The following is a 16,077-nucleotide window of genomic DNA, read 5'->3' on the forward strand; positions in this document are numbered from 1 at the left end:
TCTGGGCCCGAGATTATCTAAGATGGACTCATGCAAAGTGGAAAAGTGTTCTGTGGTCTGACGAGTCCTCATTTCAAATTGTTTTTGGAAATATTCGACATCGTGTCATCCGGACCAAAGGGGAAGAGAACCATCCAGACTGTTATCGACGCAAAGTTCAAAAGCCAGCATGTGTGATGGTATGGGGGTGTATTAGTGGCCAAGACATGGGTAACTTACACATCTGTGAAGGCACCATTAATGCTGAAAGGTACATACAGGTTTTGGAACAACATATGCTGCCGTCTAAGCGCCGTCTTTTTCATGGGCGCCCCTGCTTATTTCAGCAAGACAATGCCAAGCCACATTCAGCACGTGTTACAACAGCGTGGCTTTCTAAAAAAAAGAGTGCGGGTACTTTCCTGGCCCGCCTGCAGTCCAGACCTGTCTCCCATCGAAAATGTGTGGCGCATTATGAAGCCAAAAATACGACAGCAGAGACCCTGTTGAACGACTGAAGCTCTACATAAAACAAGAATGGGAAAGAATTCCACTTTCAAAGCTTCAACAATTAGTTTCCTCAGTTCCCAATCGTTTATTTAGTGTTGTTAAAAGGAAAGGCCATGTAACACAGTGGTGAACATGCCCTTTCCCAACTACTTTGGCACATGTTGCAGCCATGAAATTCTAAGTTAATTATTATTTTTTACAACCACACCTCATTTACATCATCACACACAGACAATACATGCTCTTGTTCACATTTGTCATCATTTGTAAAAACAACCATGATTTTAACACACACACCTCACAGTTTACAACAAAATGTTCCCATGCATAAATATAATACACATTAAGTTGACATGTCAAACATAGTACCCACCTCAGTGACCGTGTGAGAAACTTTAATTGTTTCAAAGCCACTTTTTAACTTCGATTGTCAATGAAGAGTAATCTGTTAGACTTTTCGAGTTTGTTGTGAGGTCGTTCCATTCCTTTATCGCTTTATATGAAAAGGCTGATTGTGCAACATATGTTTTACATCTGGGTACGCCACACTGCCCCCTGGTGGAGGCCCGTGTGTTTATAGTTGTCACAGCAGATGTAAAGTTGTAATGTCCATAGGGGTCCATCGAGGCGTATATATATAATAAATATTGCCAGTCACAATTAACTTGTGCTCAGCTGGGAAAATAAATATATATATATATATATATATATATATATATATATATATATATATATATATATATATATATATATATATATATATATATATATATATATATATATATATATATTAAGATTAAGATTAATCTTAATATATATATATATATATATATATATATATATATATATTTATTTATATATATATATATATATATATATATATATATATATATATATATATATATATATATATATATATATATATATATATATATATATATATATATATATATATATATTAAGATTAATCTTAATCTTAATATATATATATATATACTTATTATGTCATCCATTGACTTATTATGAACTGTTACAGGCGTATTTAATAATCATGTTTATATTAAATATGTAACGTAAATAATATGTGGGGATATAAAAGGCATCCGGTGCTATCAGACCGGGCGGAAGCGGGAATTGACGTCACAAACCACCTAGGAGCACCTGTCAGACCCAGCGTTTTTGCTACGGAGCCACTTCATGGAAGAATCCTCATTTTTGCCCTTTTTTGTGGACTTTCCATTGGCCTGTGGAGAACCGGGACAACAGAGACTTTTTCCAGGAGGACTTTGAGTTTGATGCGCAGACGCGGTACCGTGAGTACGCTGCTGCGGCTTCCAAACATTTTATTGCTTGCCCGTACGTGCATGCCACTATGTGCATGTCACGTACGTAACTTTGGGGACTTTGGGGAAATATATGTGCTTTATTAACTTTGGGAAGGTGAACGGTACTTTGGGCTGTGGGATTGAGTGTGTTGTGCAGGTGTTTGATTTATATTGGCGGGTTATATGGACGGGAGGGGGGAGCTGTTTGTTATGCAGGATTCATTTGTGGCATATTAAATATAAGCCTGATCGTCTTGTGGCTAATAGTTATACATGTCTTGTGTTTATTTAATGTATTAATCATTCCCAGCTGAATATCAGGTCCCACCCGTGACTCCTTAATTGCGTAGTGGCAGAGACACCCGGGGAACTTGGGTGCGTTTGTTACAAAGTGCTTAAGTGGTGCTGGTGCAGTGTTATTTAGGATTCGATGGATGGATTGTTGAATACTCTGGGAGTTTCGGAGAGATAAACCAGCAGTGGTTTCACATAGTCATTGATAGCGTTAGCACAAACTAGCGGCGTGAGGCGATTCTTCATCAGCTTGTGTCCTGGTAGTGCCTTCTCCTTTGCTGTAATAAAGGTCCACTGTGGCACCTTTTTCGGTTTCATCACAATTAAAGATTTGCTACGGAACAAAGCCCCTTGACTGATAAAACCCTTGAAGTAAAGTGCCGCAAACCGGAGGCTAAAATGTAGCTAAAATGCGAGATCAGTGGTTGTCTATCAACCCGGAAACATACAGCAAGACTGTGATGGTTTGGACACATTTAAAGCATTTCTGATCACACAAAGTGATCTCCCAGGCAGGCTCAAACTGCGCTGACCGCCGCAAGGTACGACAATGAAGCTCAATGTGGAGGTATTTGGACTTCAAAACCAATGGCAAAGGTGACACTTTAAACAAGGAAGCAACACGCTTCAAGTGTTGCTTTAAAACACGCCTCGCCAAACGTGGAAATTAGTATTAGCACTTTTGCTTCAAACTTAGGTAAACATTTAAATAATAAGCATTCACATCTGCACAAGGAGTTATAAAGAGTGATAGGTAATAATGTAGTTGTTACACCTGTCCTGCTGTTTGCTCCGGTGCAGACTGTAGTCGAGGAGCACAGGCCAGACATTCCCTTCAGTTCACTTTACCCCGCAATGGGTCTGCTAAAATCCGCTTTCCGGTCAGAATTCGAGGCTGCTGATTTGTGACAGTCCGGTTGCTTTATTATTAGTTTTGCAGGACATAACCGGACCCATTCATCCCTTTACTGCGCAGTGCGCACGCTCCTCTCTCTCTGTACTCGCCTACTCACTCACTGACGTCACTTAGCCAACACGTTGACATTCTCACAAACACACATACTGTAAGCTACTCTCATGAGTTAACAGCTCCTCTGTTGTGCACATGTATATACATAATATGTAGATACATAATGTGTTGATATACGTAATATGTACTGTAGATACATAACATGTAGATACATATTATACATGTAGACGCGCACACAGCTGCTTAGATTGATGCCAAATATTAGCAGAGTTAAGACCGCCCATCTAACTTCTAAGTAAAATGACTGAATTTGGTAACAAATTGCTACAATTTGTGTTTCATCTTTAACAAAAGTGTGTTGTACCTGCTACATGGCTTATCTGGGTACATTTATCCATAGTTTTGTTTTTAGTACTAATTAATAATGTTTTTCTCAAAGCACATACCAGGATTGACAACCATAAATCATGAAATATTTACCGGTAATATAATGTTAATAAATCTTTTTTATTCAATTCTAATCTAATCCTTGATTATGGCAGAATATGGAAAATTGTAAATTGGTCTTCCAGTGCAACAAGAAAAACACAATGTGTTTAATGCCCTTTAATTGTCATGATCCCACGCTTTGCAATGGACTTGGGGATGTATGGCTTAGATGCAGCTGCTCGGCCATGGAAACCCATTCCATGAAGCTCTCTGCGTACTGTACGTGGGCTAATTGGAAGGTCACATGAAGTTTGGAGCTCTGTAGCAACTGACTGTGCAGAAAGTCTTTGCACTATGCGCTTCAGCATCCGCTGACCCCTCCCGGTCAGTTTACGTGGCCTACCACTTGGTGGCTGAGTTGCTGTTGTTCCCAAACTCTTCACTTCTCTCATAATAAAGTTGACTTTGGAAAATTTAGGAGCGAGGACATTTCACGACTGGATTTGTTGCACAGGTGGCATCCTATTACAGTTCCACGCTGGAAATCACTGAGAGAGGCCCATTTCACTTGTGTGTGTGAAAAGCCGTATATATTATGTGATTGGGCCGGCACGCAACGGCAGTGCCTTTAAGGTTTATTGCCGCTCTGTACTTCTCCCTACGTCCATGTACACAGCGGTTTTTTAAAAACTCATAAATTTTACTTTTTGAAATCGATACCGATAATTTTGAAACCGATACCGATAATTTCCGATATTACATTTTAAAGCATTTATAGCATATTTATAATATCGGCAGTCCGATATTATCGTACATCCTTAGTCCAAATACAACAATTTAGACAGCATCATTGACGCGTAAACAAGCATTTCAAAATAATTCACTGCGTAGTTCAGAGCTGGGCAAATATTTTGACTCGGACCACATTGAGAGAAAAAATGTGACTGGGCGGCCAAAGTGTATGTGTGTATAAATTATACCTACACATTTAACTGTAAAAAACTGCTGTACAGTATGGGTCCCTTTTTTCAGGAACACTAATACCAAAAGTGGTATTAGTGTAACCATATTGCACCGGTCGCCCAGGGGGGGTCCCCACATCTGATGTCCCCTCCAAGGTTTCTCATTGTTATCCCATTGGGTTGAGTTTTTTCTTGCCCTGATGTGGGATCTGAGCCGAGGATGTCTTTGTGGCTTGTGCAGCCCTTTGAGACACTCGTGATTTAGGGCTATATAAGTAAACATTGATTGATTGATTGATTGATTGATTGATTGATTGATTGATTGATTGATTGAAAAGTCACAATGTCCAATAGACTTCTAAAAAACTTATGACAGACTACCTAAAAAAACGGAATGGAATTTTACAGTTTACTGAGGGGGACACCCAAAATGTACATGAAAATAAAGAAAGTGGGATTTTTAAAGATTAAAGATTAAAGTACCAATGATTGTCACACACACACTAGATGTGGTGAAATTTGTCCTCTGCATTTGTCCCATCCCCTTGGGGAGCAGTGGGGAGCAGTGGGCAGCAGCGGCGCCGCGCCCGGGAATCATTTTGGTGATTTAACCCCCAACTCCAACCCTTTGTTGCTGAGTGCCAAGCAGGGAGGTTATGGGTCCCATTTTTATAGTCTTTGGTATGACTCGGCTGGGATTTGAACTCCAACCTACCAATCTCAGGGCGGACACTCTAACCACATTTACAATATTAACTATGAACAATAAAACACTGAATATTAACAACGTTTGAACATTGCTCCTCTTTTACTTCTCAAACCAGCTCCTCCATAGACATCTTTTACAATCAAGCAAAACACAACAAAAATGTAACAAACAGCAAAATATATATGCAAAGTGTAATAAACACCTACAATATGATATATTCTCACTTGTATGCAAAAATGTGCTTCCGCATCTGTTCCTGACACATGCGTTTGAGGCTGGCTGCTCTGAAAACAAACCCTGTCCACTCTGCTTTGTCCCTGGTCTGAGCTGCTGTGACGTAGATTACCGTAATAACTCCTATAACACTCAAAAGCGCAGATTTCAACCATTGAAATACTTTCTATAGTTCAAGACTTACAGTAATTTAAAAACAGCACTGCACATCATAATGGCGGCTACAGTTTTGATGTTAAAGGTCTAAAAAAAATTATGTAGAACGTCCGGCGGGCCGGATTAAAAATCTTAATGGAGGTGGGCCGTATTTTGCCAAGGTCTGGCATAGTTAGTATTGACAGTTGATAGTCAATTTATTTTTTTATGTCTCTGATAATAACCACAAATGTCATTTCAACACATTAAAACATTAAAAACAACACCGATTAGTAGTAGAAAGTTGGAGTTATCAGTTAGATCCGGAGCTTGAAAGTGTGCTAGATTATTAACATGTAGCATTCTCTTCTTCTTTTTACATTACGACATAGCTAAACAAGATGAAATAACCACAATCGCCCCCTAGTGTATGAGAGACACACTGCGTATGGCTAACAGTCGCATTAGAGGTAGAGAATGAAAACTGTGACTGTGTAGGTGTGAAAATAGAGGAAAACCTGAATTATTAATCAGACTAATTTAGTACCCGTACATGGAAACGTATTGATTTTAAACCTAAAGACCAAGTTCAAAACCTTAGTGGGCTGATAGGCTAGGATCTGACTTTCAGCAGTCGTATCAAAACCAAAACATCCTCTTTTAAAATACTGTTATTGGTCTATTATTCACTAAATGGTTTAGATCCAGAATACAATCATGAAATGTTAATTGGATATAAGTCCAGTAGGACTCTGGAATATGCAGGCTCATGTCAGAACATGGTGAAGCAGCATTTAGTTTGCTGCACAAACATGGAATAGGATGCTAGTAGTGTGAATGTTTTTAAATCCAAGCTAAAAACTCTTCTTTTTTCTCATGCTTATGATCAAGATCGTTAAAAGCATTTTGAAATATATATTTTTTAAATATTCTATTTGTTCTGAATGTTTTTAGTCATTTTAGTCCTGTACTTTGTTTTTACATGTTATTTGTTCTTAAATGCTTTTAATCATGTTAAAAATACCGGCACCACAATGTATTCTGAACTTTCAATACTTTTCTAAATAGAGGGGACCACAAAAAATGGCATTATTGGCTTTATATTAACAAAAAATCTTAGGGTATATTAAACATATGTTTATTATTGTAATCGAAGAACAAGAAAACATGTCTTTTAGTAGTAAGTAAACAAACAAAGGCTCATAATTAGTCTGCTGACGTATGCAGTAACTTATTGTGTCATTTATCATTCTATTATTTTGTCAACATTATTAAGGACAAGCTGTAAAAATGGATTATTAATACACTTGTTCATCTACCGTATTTTTCGGAGTATAAGTCGCTCCGGAGTATAAGTCGCATTTTTTGGGGAAATTTATTTGATAAACCCAACACCAAGAATAGACATTTGAAAGGCAATTGAGAATAAATAAAGAATAGTGAACAACAGGCTGAATAAGTGTACGTTATATGAGGCATAAATAACCAACTGGCATGTTAACGTAACATATTATGGTAAGAGTCATTCAAATAACTATAACATATAGAACATGCTATACGTTTACCAAACAATCTGTCACTCCTAATCGCTAAATCCCATGAAATCTTATACGTCTAGTCTCTTACGTGAATGAGATCAATAATATTATTTGATATTTTACGCTAATGTGTTAATCATTTCACACATAAGTCGCTCCTGAGTATAAGTCGCACCCCCGGCCAAACTATGAAAAAAACTGCCACTTATAGTCCGAAAAATATGGTACTGTTAATATCTGTTTATTTTCCGTTTCAACATGTTCTATCTACACTTCTGTTAAAATGTAATAATCACTTGTTCTTCTGTTGTTTGATACTTTACATTAGTTTCGATGATACCACAAATTTAGGTATCGATACGATACCAAGTAGTTACAGGATCATACATTGGCCATAATCAAAGTCCTCATGTGTCCAGGGACATATTTAAAAAAAGGAAAAAAAGATTTTGTGACAATAAAAAATACCAATGTAATCACAGTAGTATTGTCTAGATACGCTCTTGTACTTGGTATCATTACAGTGGATGTCAGGTGCAAATCCACCCATGGCATTTGTTTATCATTCAGGCGCGCTAGCTTTTGCTAGCGGTGACGCCAGTAAGCTGTTGTATCCTCCTATGGTTCTGTAGTGAAGCATGTTTAGCTATTCCTCGTCCTGCAGTGATAATGATACTTCTAAGAAACTTAATTTATTTGTCGCCATGGAGACGAGGATTAGTGATTTAGAAGTAGCTAAAACACTGCAGACTGCCGATGGATGTTCGCTGCTTGTTAGCTAGCCATGTCTTAAAGCACCTCTTCCTGAGGGTGTTTCAGTGTTATAACTTCACCTTTATCGTTAGTTTTTAGGCCAAAATGCGTCCATTCTACCTTTTCTGTCTTCACGCTGTGTCTGCTTGTAAGTACTCTGTGTGTGCGCGCTGTCAAACATGCCCCTCTGCTCGTAAACACAGCGATGTCATGACGGGACGGCGCGCCGTCATGCCCATTAAAAAAATATTAATAATAAATTGTGAACCGATACTTTTCAAACAGAGTATAGTACTGTTTTTGATTCATTGGTACCGCGATACTATACTAGTACCGGTATACCGTACAACCCTATTTAGCCCTTGTTAAAATATGCTATACAAACTAATCTAAACTAAGTGTATACATGCATGGTCCTGTTCTACTTACCATCACAAGCCTCCTGGATGTAGACTGTATCTCCTACTTCCAGAGAAAGCTGATTCTCACCACTGCCAGCAAAGTTCCACTTGACTAAAACAAAACAAAAGATCTGATCTCAGTAGTGTCTATGTGAACTAATAAACGCAAACAAAGTATTATTGCATTAAAGGGGACATATTATGCAAAACAAACTTTTCTTACCTAATGGTACCTGGTTTTGTGTATTTGGGATTTGCATACATTTGAAATCAAACCATAGAGGCATGGTGGAGATATTTATAAAACAATCTTGCCTTCCTCCAAAGGAGACGTTTGGAATTTGCCCAACCTGTGATGTTTTTCCCAAGTGTGACGCCATCCGATATCTCTATATATGGTAGAAATTTGCCCAAAGTGCTTTGCACAGGTCCGCCATTGTAGTCCGACCCTGTAGTCCAGGTCTGGGCAATTATTTTGACTCGGGGGGACAAATTTAAAGAAAAAATGTGTCTGGGGGCCGGTATATCTAGTTTTAGGAACACTAATACAAAACCTCTCAATAATCTCTGATTGAATGCTAAAAACGTTATGACAGACCAAAATGGAATGGAATTTTTAATTTTTTTACTGAATGAGACACCCGGAATGTACACGACAATAAAGGATGTGGGATTTACAAAATTAACTATGAATGATAAAATACTGAATATTGACAACATATGAACGTAACCCCCCCCCCTCCAGCCACATATTTTACAATCAAGCGAAACACAACAAAAATGCAACAAACACAGTGAAATATGAACACGAAGGGTTAAAAAATAAACCCACCTACAATCTGATGTATCACTAAGCTTTAGAACTTTGTTGTAAAAATCTCCTTCCGCGTCTGTCCCTGACACCCACATTTCAGGCTGGCCACTCTGGAAACGCTCCCCACCCACACAGCTTGATGCCTCGTCTCAGCTGCTGTCACTTAGTTTACCATAGTAAGTAATTAGATTACCATAGTAACTATTTTGATTACCATAGTAACTAATTAGATTACCATAGTAACTAGTATATCATGCAAAAGCGCAGATTCCGACCATTGAAATACTTTGTATAGTTCAAGAGTTACGGTCATTAGAAAACATCACTGCACATCATAATGGCAGCTACACTTTCCATCTTAAGGATCTAAAAAAAATATTTGGGAATGTCCAGCGGGCCAGATTGAAAAGTTCAACGAGCCGCATGCGGACATTCCCAAATATTTTTTTTAGATCCTTAAGATGGAAAGTGTAGTTTATATATATATATATATATATATATATATATATATATATATATATATATATATATATATATATATATATATATATATATATATATATATATATATATATATATATATATATATATTAGGGCTGCAACAACTAATCGATTAAAATCGATTATAAAAATAGTTGGCGATTAATTTAGTCATCGATTCGTTGGAACTATGCTATGCGCATGCGCAGAGGCTTTTTTTAATTTTATTTTAAAAAACTTTTTTTTTATTTTATTTTTTTTTATAAACCTTTATTTATAAACTGCAACACTTACAAACAGCTGAGAAACAATAATCAAAGTAAGTACAAAAACAGTACAAAACAGCGCCAGGGCGGCGCCGAGGCTACGTCTCATGAGGTGGCGTAAGCTAGCCAATGATGTGTCATGTACAGCTCACGTGACCACGCCGTCTGGAAACATTCGAAAAATGGCGCAGGTAAACCGTACGGCAGAAAAACATCTTGAGGTTATTGCTTCAATGGAGAAAAGTGTACGACCTAAGTCGTCAAAAGTGTGGGAACACTTTACTTTAAAGACTTCAAAGAAGAGCGTTTCCTGCAAAATGGCACGGAAGTACAACATTGCTTCAGGAGCACCTGAAAAGGAAACATGTTGGAGCCATGGATGAAGGAAAGAACTCACAGTACGTAACTTTTGAAGTCCATAGTGGCAACAAGCATTCATGAGTTCAGCTTTTTTGTAAGTAACGTTAACGTTATGCCTTTGTTGCAACGTGGGGCTGATAATGTGTCTCCGGCACATTTGACTCCGTTTTGAGAGAGAAAACGCACGGTTACCAATTTCGAAATAAACGTAACGGACAGAAATATCTCAGGTTGGTTTCATAATGGATCAATGTAGCCGGGCCGATAAAGCTATATAAATATATTTAGATTTGAGTGACGCTTTAGTATAACTAAACGTTATGAAGGTGCTGGAATATTTCATGCTATTATTTAGAGGCAGCCTAAAATGAATCCTTTATTATTCACAACAGAAACGTGTACAATATCTGATTCAGTTCTGATGAGTTACATTTCTGTGTTATTGTTGGTGTATGCTGCACCCCCAATGTCCACAACATGGTGCCAGTATGCTGGTTTTTTTCAATAAAATACTGGAAAGGATAGAAATGTAGTTTGTCTCTTTTATCCGATTATTAATCGATTAATCGAAGTAATAATCGACAGATTAATCGATTATCAAATTAATCGTTAGTTGCAACCCTAATATATATATATATATATCCTCTTGTTGTGAGGCAGACTGTCTTGTACATGCACATGCATCCTCCACTGTTACCGTTTCTAATACCAAAGTTACTGTATGTACAGTTCAAACTTATATCTGTCAGGAGACTCGCTATGGAGGCGCTAAAACTTCCAACATGGCAGACAGGGAGAAGACACTGTTGAAGTGGAGTACGTATATAAGACCGCCCATAGAGCAGAGCATTCTGAAGAAACAGACGGAAAGCTGCTTCCAAAGTGTCTGTAAAACATAAAATGTATGCAAAATTTTGACCAAAGAACCGCCCTTTCAAGTTATGTAGACCACAAGAAAGAGTTCTTAATGTAGAAAAAAAACCATAATATGATCACAAAAAACATTTGTTTTTGAAACTTCAGATTGCACTGACCATGTTTCTCCTGCACAATTTGTAATAAGTTAACTATTATTGTTTAAAGTAGTCCTTCTCAAATAGTGTGATGCTCGCCTGTGACCTCGGGGAACATGCTTTTTTATGCTGTACCAGAATATGATGAAGCTTCACTGTAACCAAGGTGGGAGACGTGTTGTTTCCTTTGATGTTAATAAGCTTACAATGTTATACAATTTTATAGACAAATGATACTATTCATAGTCACGGTGGAGAGTGAGTGGGCGTGAAATATTTTCTTCATCCTAGGGGGGGGCGTAACAGAAGATATTTAGGAAGCATTGATTTGAAGTAATCCTTGAGTTGATTAAGGGGTAGAAAATGCGTCAAAGTGAAACAAAGGTGACAATGACCTTTGCACATGTAATATTTAATTCAGCTAAAATTCCAATTTTGAATGGGTGGCGTTTTAAAGAGTTGGCACAGCTCCTAACAAGAAATTCTCTTTACATAGATGATATTAGATGATAATTGTCCATTACCTGACCGCTTCTATGTTAGCTACCTCTTTTCGTTTATAATGTATATTTTCTGCTGGATCGACTCAATATTTTATGCTGCCCTTTTTTGCTGCAGCTGTTACAAATACTGTAATATTGTACATGGTAATTGGGATTCAATTATATATTGTATATATTAAATGAAAATATAATATAATATATCAGTATATATTATATACTGTATATATAATATGTAAATATTACATATATGTTATATTTTATATTCATACTACTTTTTGCCTCTTTTTGTGCCCTTGTGTGCATTATCCTTTCCATCCTTTGGAACTGAGCTACTGTGTGGAACAATTTCCCTTGTAGATCATTAAAGTTTGTCTAAGTCTAAGTCTATATAAAACATTACCATTACACCATTCAGGTTTTGAACATCCTTCCGTGTTCTAGTACTTCCTGAGCTACAGGTTTACCTAGATCTGTGTGATATCTAGCAAACCAGACATTGATGGGCCATGATTGAGCGGAATACAGCGAGGAAATATATACATAAATACAGAAAATATTCAAGCATGGCAATTTAATCAATGCTTTGCCGCCAAAAGAGCAGACACGCTCTTTTATGACGCACCAATAGCACGTTCTTCACTGCATTTCCTCCTCAGCTTATATATACTTTGTTATTTTTGTTGCCATTGCATCATCATGCAACATGCAATAACTTTGAAGACTTTAGTTGCACTGGTGTTAAATTGAGCATTTTCCAATGTGAATTCTAAACTGCGACCAGGTACTGTAATATCTACGTTTTCCTTGTTCTCATTCATAGTATACAAAGTATGTCATCACTACCTAAGTATATATTTAATCAATATAATGTTTCAACAAATGACCATAAAATGACTTACCTACACCATAACGCTCCACGGTGGTCATTGCCCAAGGAGCCATGGTGTCTTGCGTTCACAGAATTGATCTGATTTTTTTTTAACTAAGGTTTGTTCTTAGGCTCTATGACTTATTTTTTCTTACCTAAAATGAAAGCCCTCTACTCTTTACCTCTTCCTCTTTTCTCTTCTCTTCCTGCCTTCGGGCGGTTAAGAGGAAGTGGGTAACAGCGAGGTGGAGTCCTGCCGAGTACTGCAGTTTGTTACATCTCCATTGTGCTCATTTAGTGTACCTGTGTGTGAAACTTGAAGAGCAGTAGGACACTATGCTTAGTCAAATATGATCAAACATATTAGAAACAACTTACAGTATATTTTAAAGACGGAAATTAAAGTGCGATACGGACCAAAAATGTGACTATTCGCTGGTGTGTAGTGGTTGAATGTTTGCAAGTGTTAACTGACATCTTTTGTTCCTGAGGCTTGAATAAGTGCTTCAAGTCCAAAAGGAACATGAATTTGTGTTCATACGGTATCGCCTCATCTTACTCTGCTCGCTCCTCAGCTGCTCTCTTTTATGAGACAAGCTACTTTAACAGGCGCTGATTGTCAGAACCTTTTGCTAAATGTCAAAACATTTTTTGACACTTCTTTGACTCCCGTCTTTGCACACTACACCGCTACAACAAAGATGACGGGGAGAAGACTGACACCGAGCCACGTAAATAAGACCGGTGCATCCTGAAAAGACGCTCAGAAAGCTACTTGAAAATGATCTGTAAAACATCATCTATGCAACACTTTCACCAAAGAACAACCATTACATGTTATGTAGACCACAAGATAGTGTTTTAAATTTTAAAAAATGATAATATGACCCCTTTAATGCACCTTTTGTATGAAAAAAAGACCTGAATAGACCCCCTCATCGGCAGTGCGCCTTTAAATCCGGTGCGCCCTATGGTCCGAAAAATACGGTAAATTCTGATGCTCTAATCACTGTTACTAAAGGTTGCTTATTAAGATGATAAGAAAATTAAGGGAATCATTTACTTTCTTAATAATGTGATCAAATACTTCATTGCAACAGTCTTTTTCAACCTTCTACTGTATTTGTATGTGAAGTGCATGAACAATCTATAAAAATCTATTTTGTATGATCACCTGTGTTTTGTCTGACAGTCCAGTTAAATAAGTATTTGATCTTGAATATATTTGAGTTTGAACTTGAAAATGTTCTGCTCAAATACAGTGCAGAACCCAAGATGAGTTTGTTGCCAGTCATTCCATTCTGCTTTGTGAGTCCCGCTGAAGGCTGAGTGTGCTGAGGAACTGCGGCCGTTTCTGTCAGCATGTTGCCAATATAATGTTGATTTGCAGAAACATATGTAACAATGATGATAAAAACAATACATAATAACACAAAAATAAGAGTTGAAGAGTGAACTATAAGATCCAAAACGCTAACTAAATTTTTTTGCTAGAGTTATTAATGGTTGTAGATTAGTTACGGGGATTTAAGTATAAATGTTATGGTTGGAGGGAGTTGACAGCACAGACACAAGGGGGCTGTATAGCTCTATGAATGTCATTATATATATTATAATATATATATAACGATCAACAATAATACTATAAATTAAACAGGGGGAAATGGAGTGCGACTAGATCCAATGTGTGTGTGTGTGAGGCTGTGTGTGATTAGCTGTAGTGTTTTACCAAATGTTGAAACGAGGAGAAGGAAGAAGGCAGGAAGGCAGTCCGTGGGGCAGGCAGATGATCCAGGGCGAGAGAGGCGTCAGAGTCCGTGTCCATGTGAGGGGTCGAGGATCGAGGGTGGCAGTCCAAAGTCCAAAAGGGAAGTCGAGGCGCACAGCTCGATCACGCGGGGAGAAGGCAGATTGCAGGGGAGGACGACAAGGAAGAACAATTAAACACGGAGGGGAAAACGCAGAGAGAGAGAGAGAGAGAGAAAGCATAAAGCTGGGTTATCGGCTTACGGTACGGAAGACTAAGTTCCGGCGAGGATCCTTGGGTCCACTGGTCTAAATACAGCTCGCCCTCATCAGTCCCAGGTGTGTTGATTGCTGATCGCCCACAACCTTGCCGGCATGTGGGCGTGATGCGGCCAGCGCGAGCAGGGGAGTGTCTCGGTGCGCTGGCAGACCCAGCTGCCGTAGAAAAGCGGTTTCGAGCCTGCGCCGTGACAATAATCTGTCAAAACCATTTTAGTCCTCCTTGTCACGTGGAGGTCGCATCTTACTGCGGGGTCGTTCTCCCAAGATGCAGACGGACAACTCCGGAGGAAAGTGTGAAGGTAGGAGATGATTTATTTCTCATAAATCATAGCACAAACCATAAACACGAAACAAACATAAAGGATGCATGCCGATCGCACAGAAAGCTAAGGTAACCACTTAGCACAGGAATCATAAACCAGGAAACAGGAATAGCCAAACGTAACAGTTGCATATAGCAAACAACGAAGCCAGACTGAGTGTGGCGTGAAACGTGAATAAATAGCTCTCTGATTAGTGCTCGGCAGCAGGTGAGCATGCCGAACACTAACCTATCAGTACCCATGGTAACCAAAACAAACCCAGGAGTGCACAAAACAGGAACTGAGGGAGACAAACTAACAGAACAAAACCCAAACTAAACATTATCCGGGCTACGGATCATGACACTCCTACTACAATTATGTTCTTCTTTTTTTTCACAGCAGAATATAGGCTATATATAACCCTTAGTACGTATATAACCTATATAAACTAAAGGTTTGAGGTGTTGTGCGCGCATAAAATATTTTAAGTTATATTTTTCCCTAAGGTAATTAGGACACTATTTCCACATTCACCCATTCACACACTGATGGCGGAAGCTGCCATGCAAGACCCTAACCACAACCCATCAGGAGCAAGGGTGAAGTGTCTTGTTCAAGGACACAACGGACATGACGAGGTTGGTAGAAGGTGGGGCTTGAACCAGAAACCCTCAGGTTGCTGGCACGGCCACTCTTCCAACTGCGCCACGCCGTCCCCATATATATATATATATATATATATATATATATATATATATATATACATATATATATATATATATATATATATATATATATATATATATATATATATATATATATATATATATATATATATATATATATATATATATATATATATATATATATATGTATATATATATATATATATATATATTAGGGGTGTGGGAAAAAATCGATTCGAATTCGAATCGCGATTCTCACGTTGTGCGATTCAGAATCAATTCTCATTTTTAAATTGATTGATCCAACAAAACAATACACAGCAATACCATAACAATGCAATCCAATTCCAAAGGCAAACCCGACCCAGCAACACTCAGAACTGCAATAAACAGAGCAATTGAGAGGAGACACAAACACGACACACAACAATTGAGAGGAGACACAAACACGACACAGAACAAACCAAAAGTAGTGAAACAAAAATGAATATTATCAACAACAGTATCAATATTAG

The 16,077-nt window shown here is 37.9% G+C and overlaps 1 protein-coding gene across 1 annotated transcript in view; it reads right to left on the reverse strand.

Moving 5' to 3' along the window:
• The window catches only part of LOC133648209 (dedicator of cytokinesis protein 2), a 337,149-nt gene extending 324,423 nt beyond the window's left edge, over positions 1 to 12,726 (reverse strand). Inside the window, exons 1-2 of the mRNA XM_062044062.1 lie at positions 12,575 to 12,726; positions 8,268 to 8,351 (exon numbers count right to left, since the gene is read on the reverse strand). Coding sequence (XP_061900046.1) covers positions 8,268 to 8,351; positions 12,575 to 12,617 — 127 coding nt within the window. The 5' untranslated portion in view covers positions 12,618 to 12,726. The remainder of the gene's footprint in view (positions 1 to 8,267; positions 8,352 to 12,574) is intronic.
• Between the last annotated feature and the right edge of the window lie 3,351 nt (positions 12,727 to 16,077).

Source organism: Entelurus aequoreus, linkage group LG04, assembly GCF_033978785.1.
Source record: "Entelurus aequoreus isolate RoL-2023_Sb linkage group LG04, RoL_Eaeq_v1.1, whole genome shotgun sequence".
Lineage (NCBI taxonomy): Eukaryota > Metazoa > Chordata > Actinopteri > Syngnathiformes > Syngnathidae > Entelurus > Entelurus aequoreus.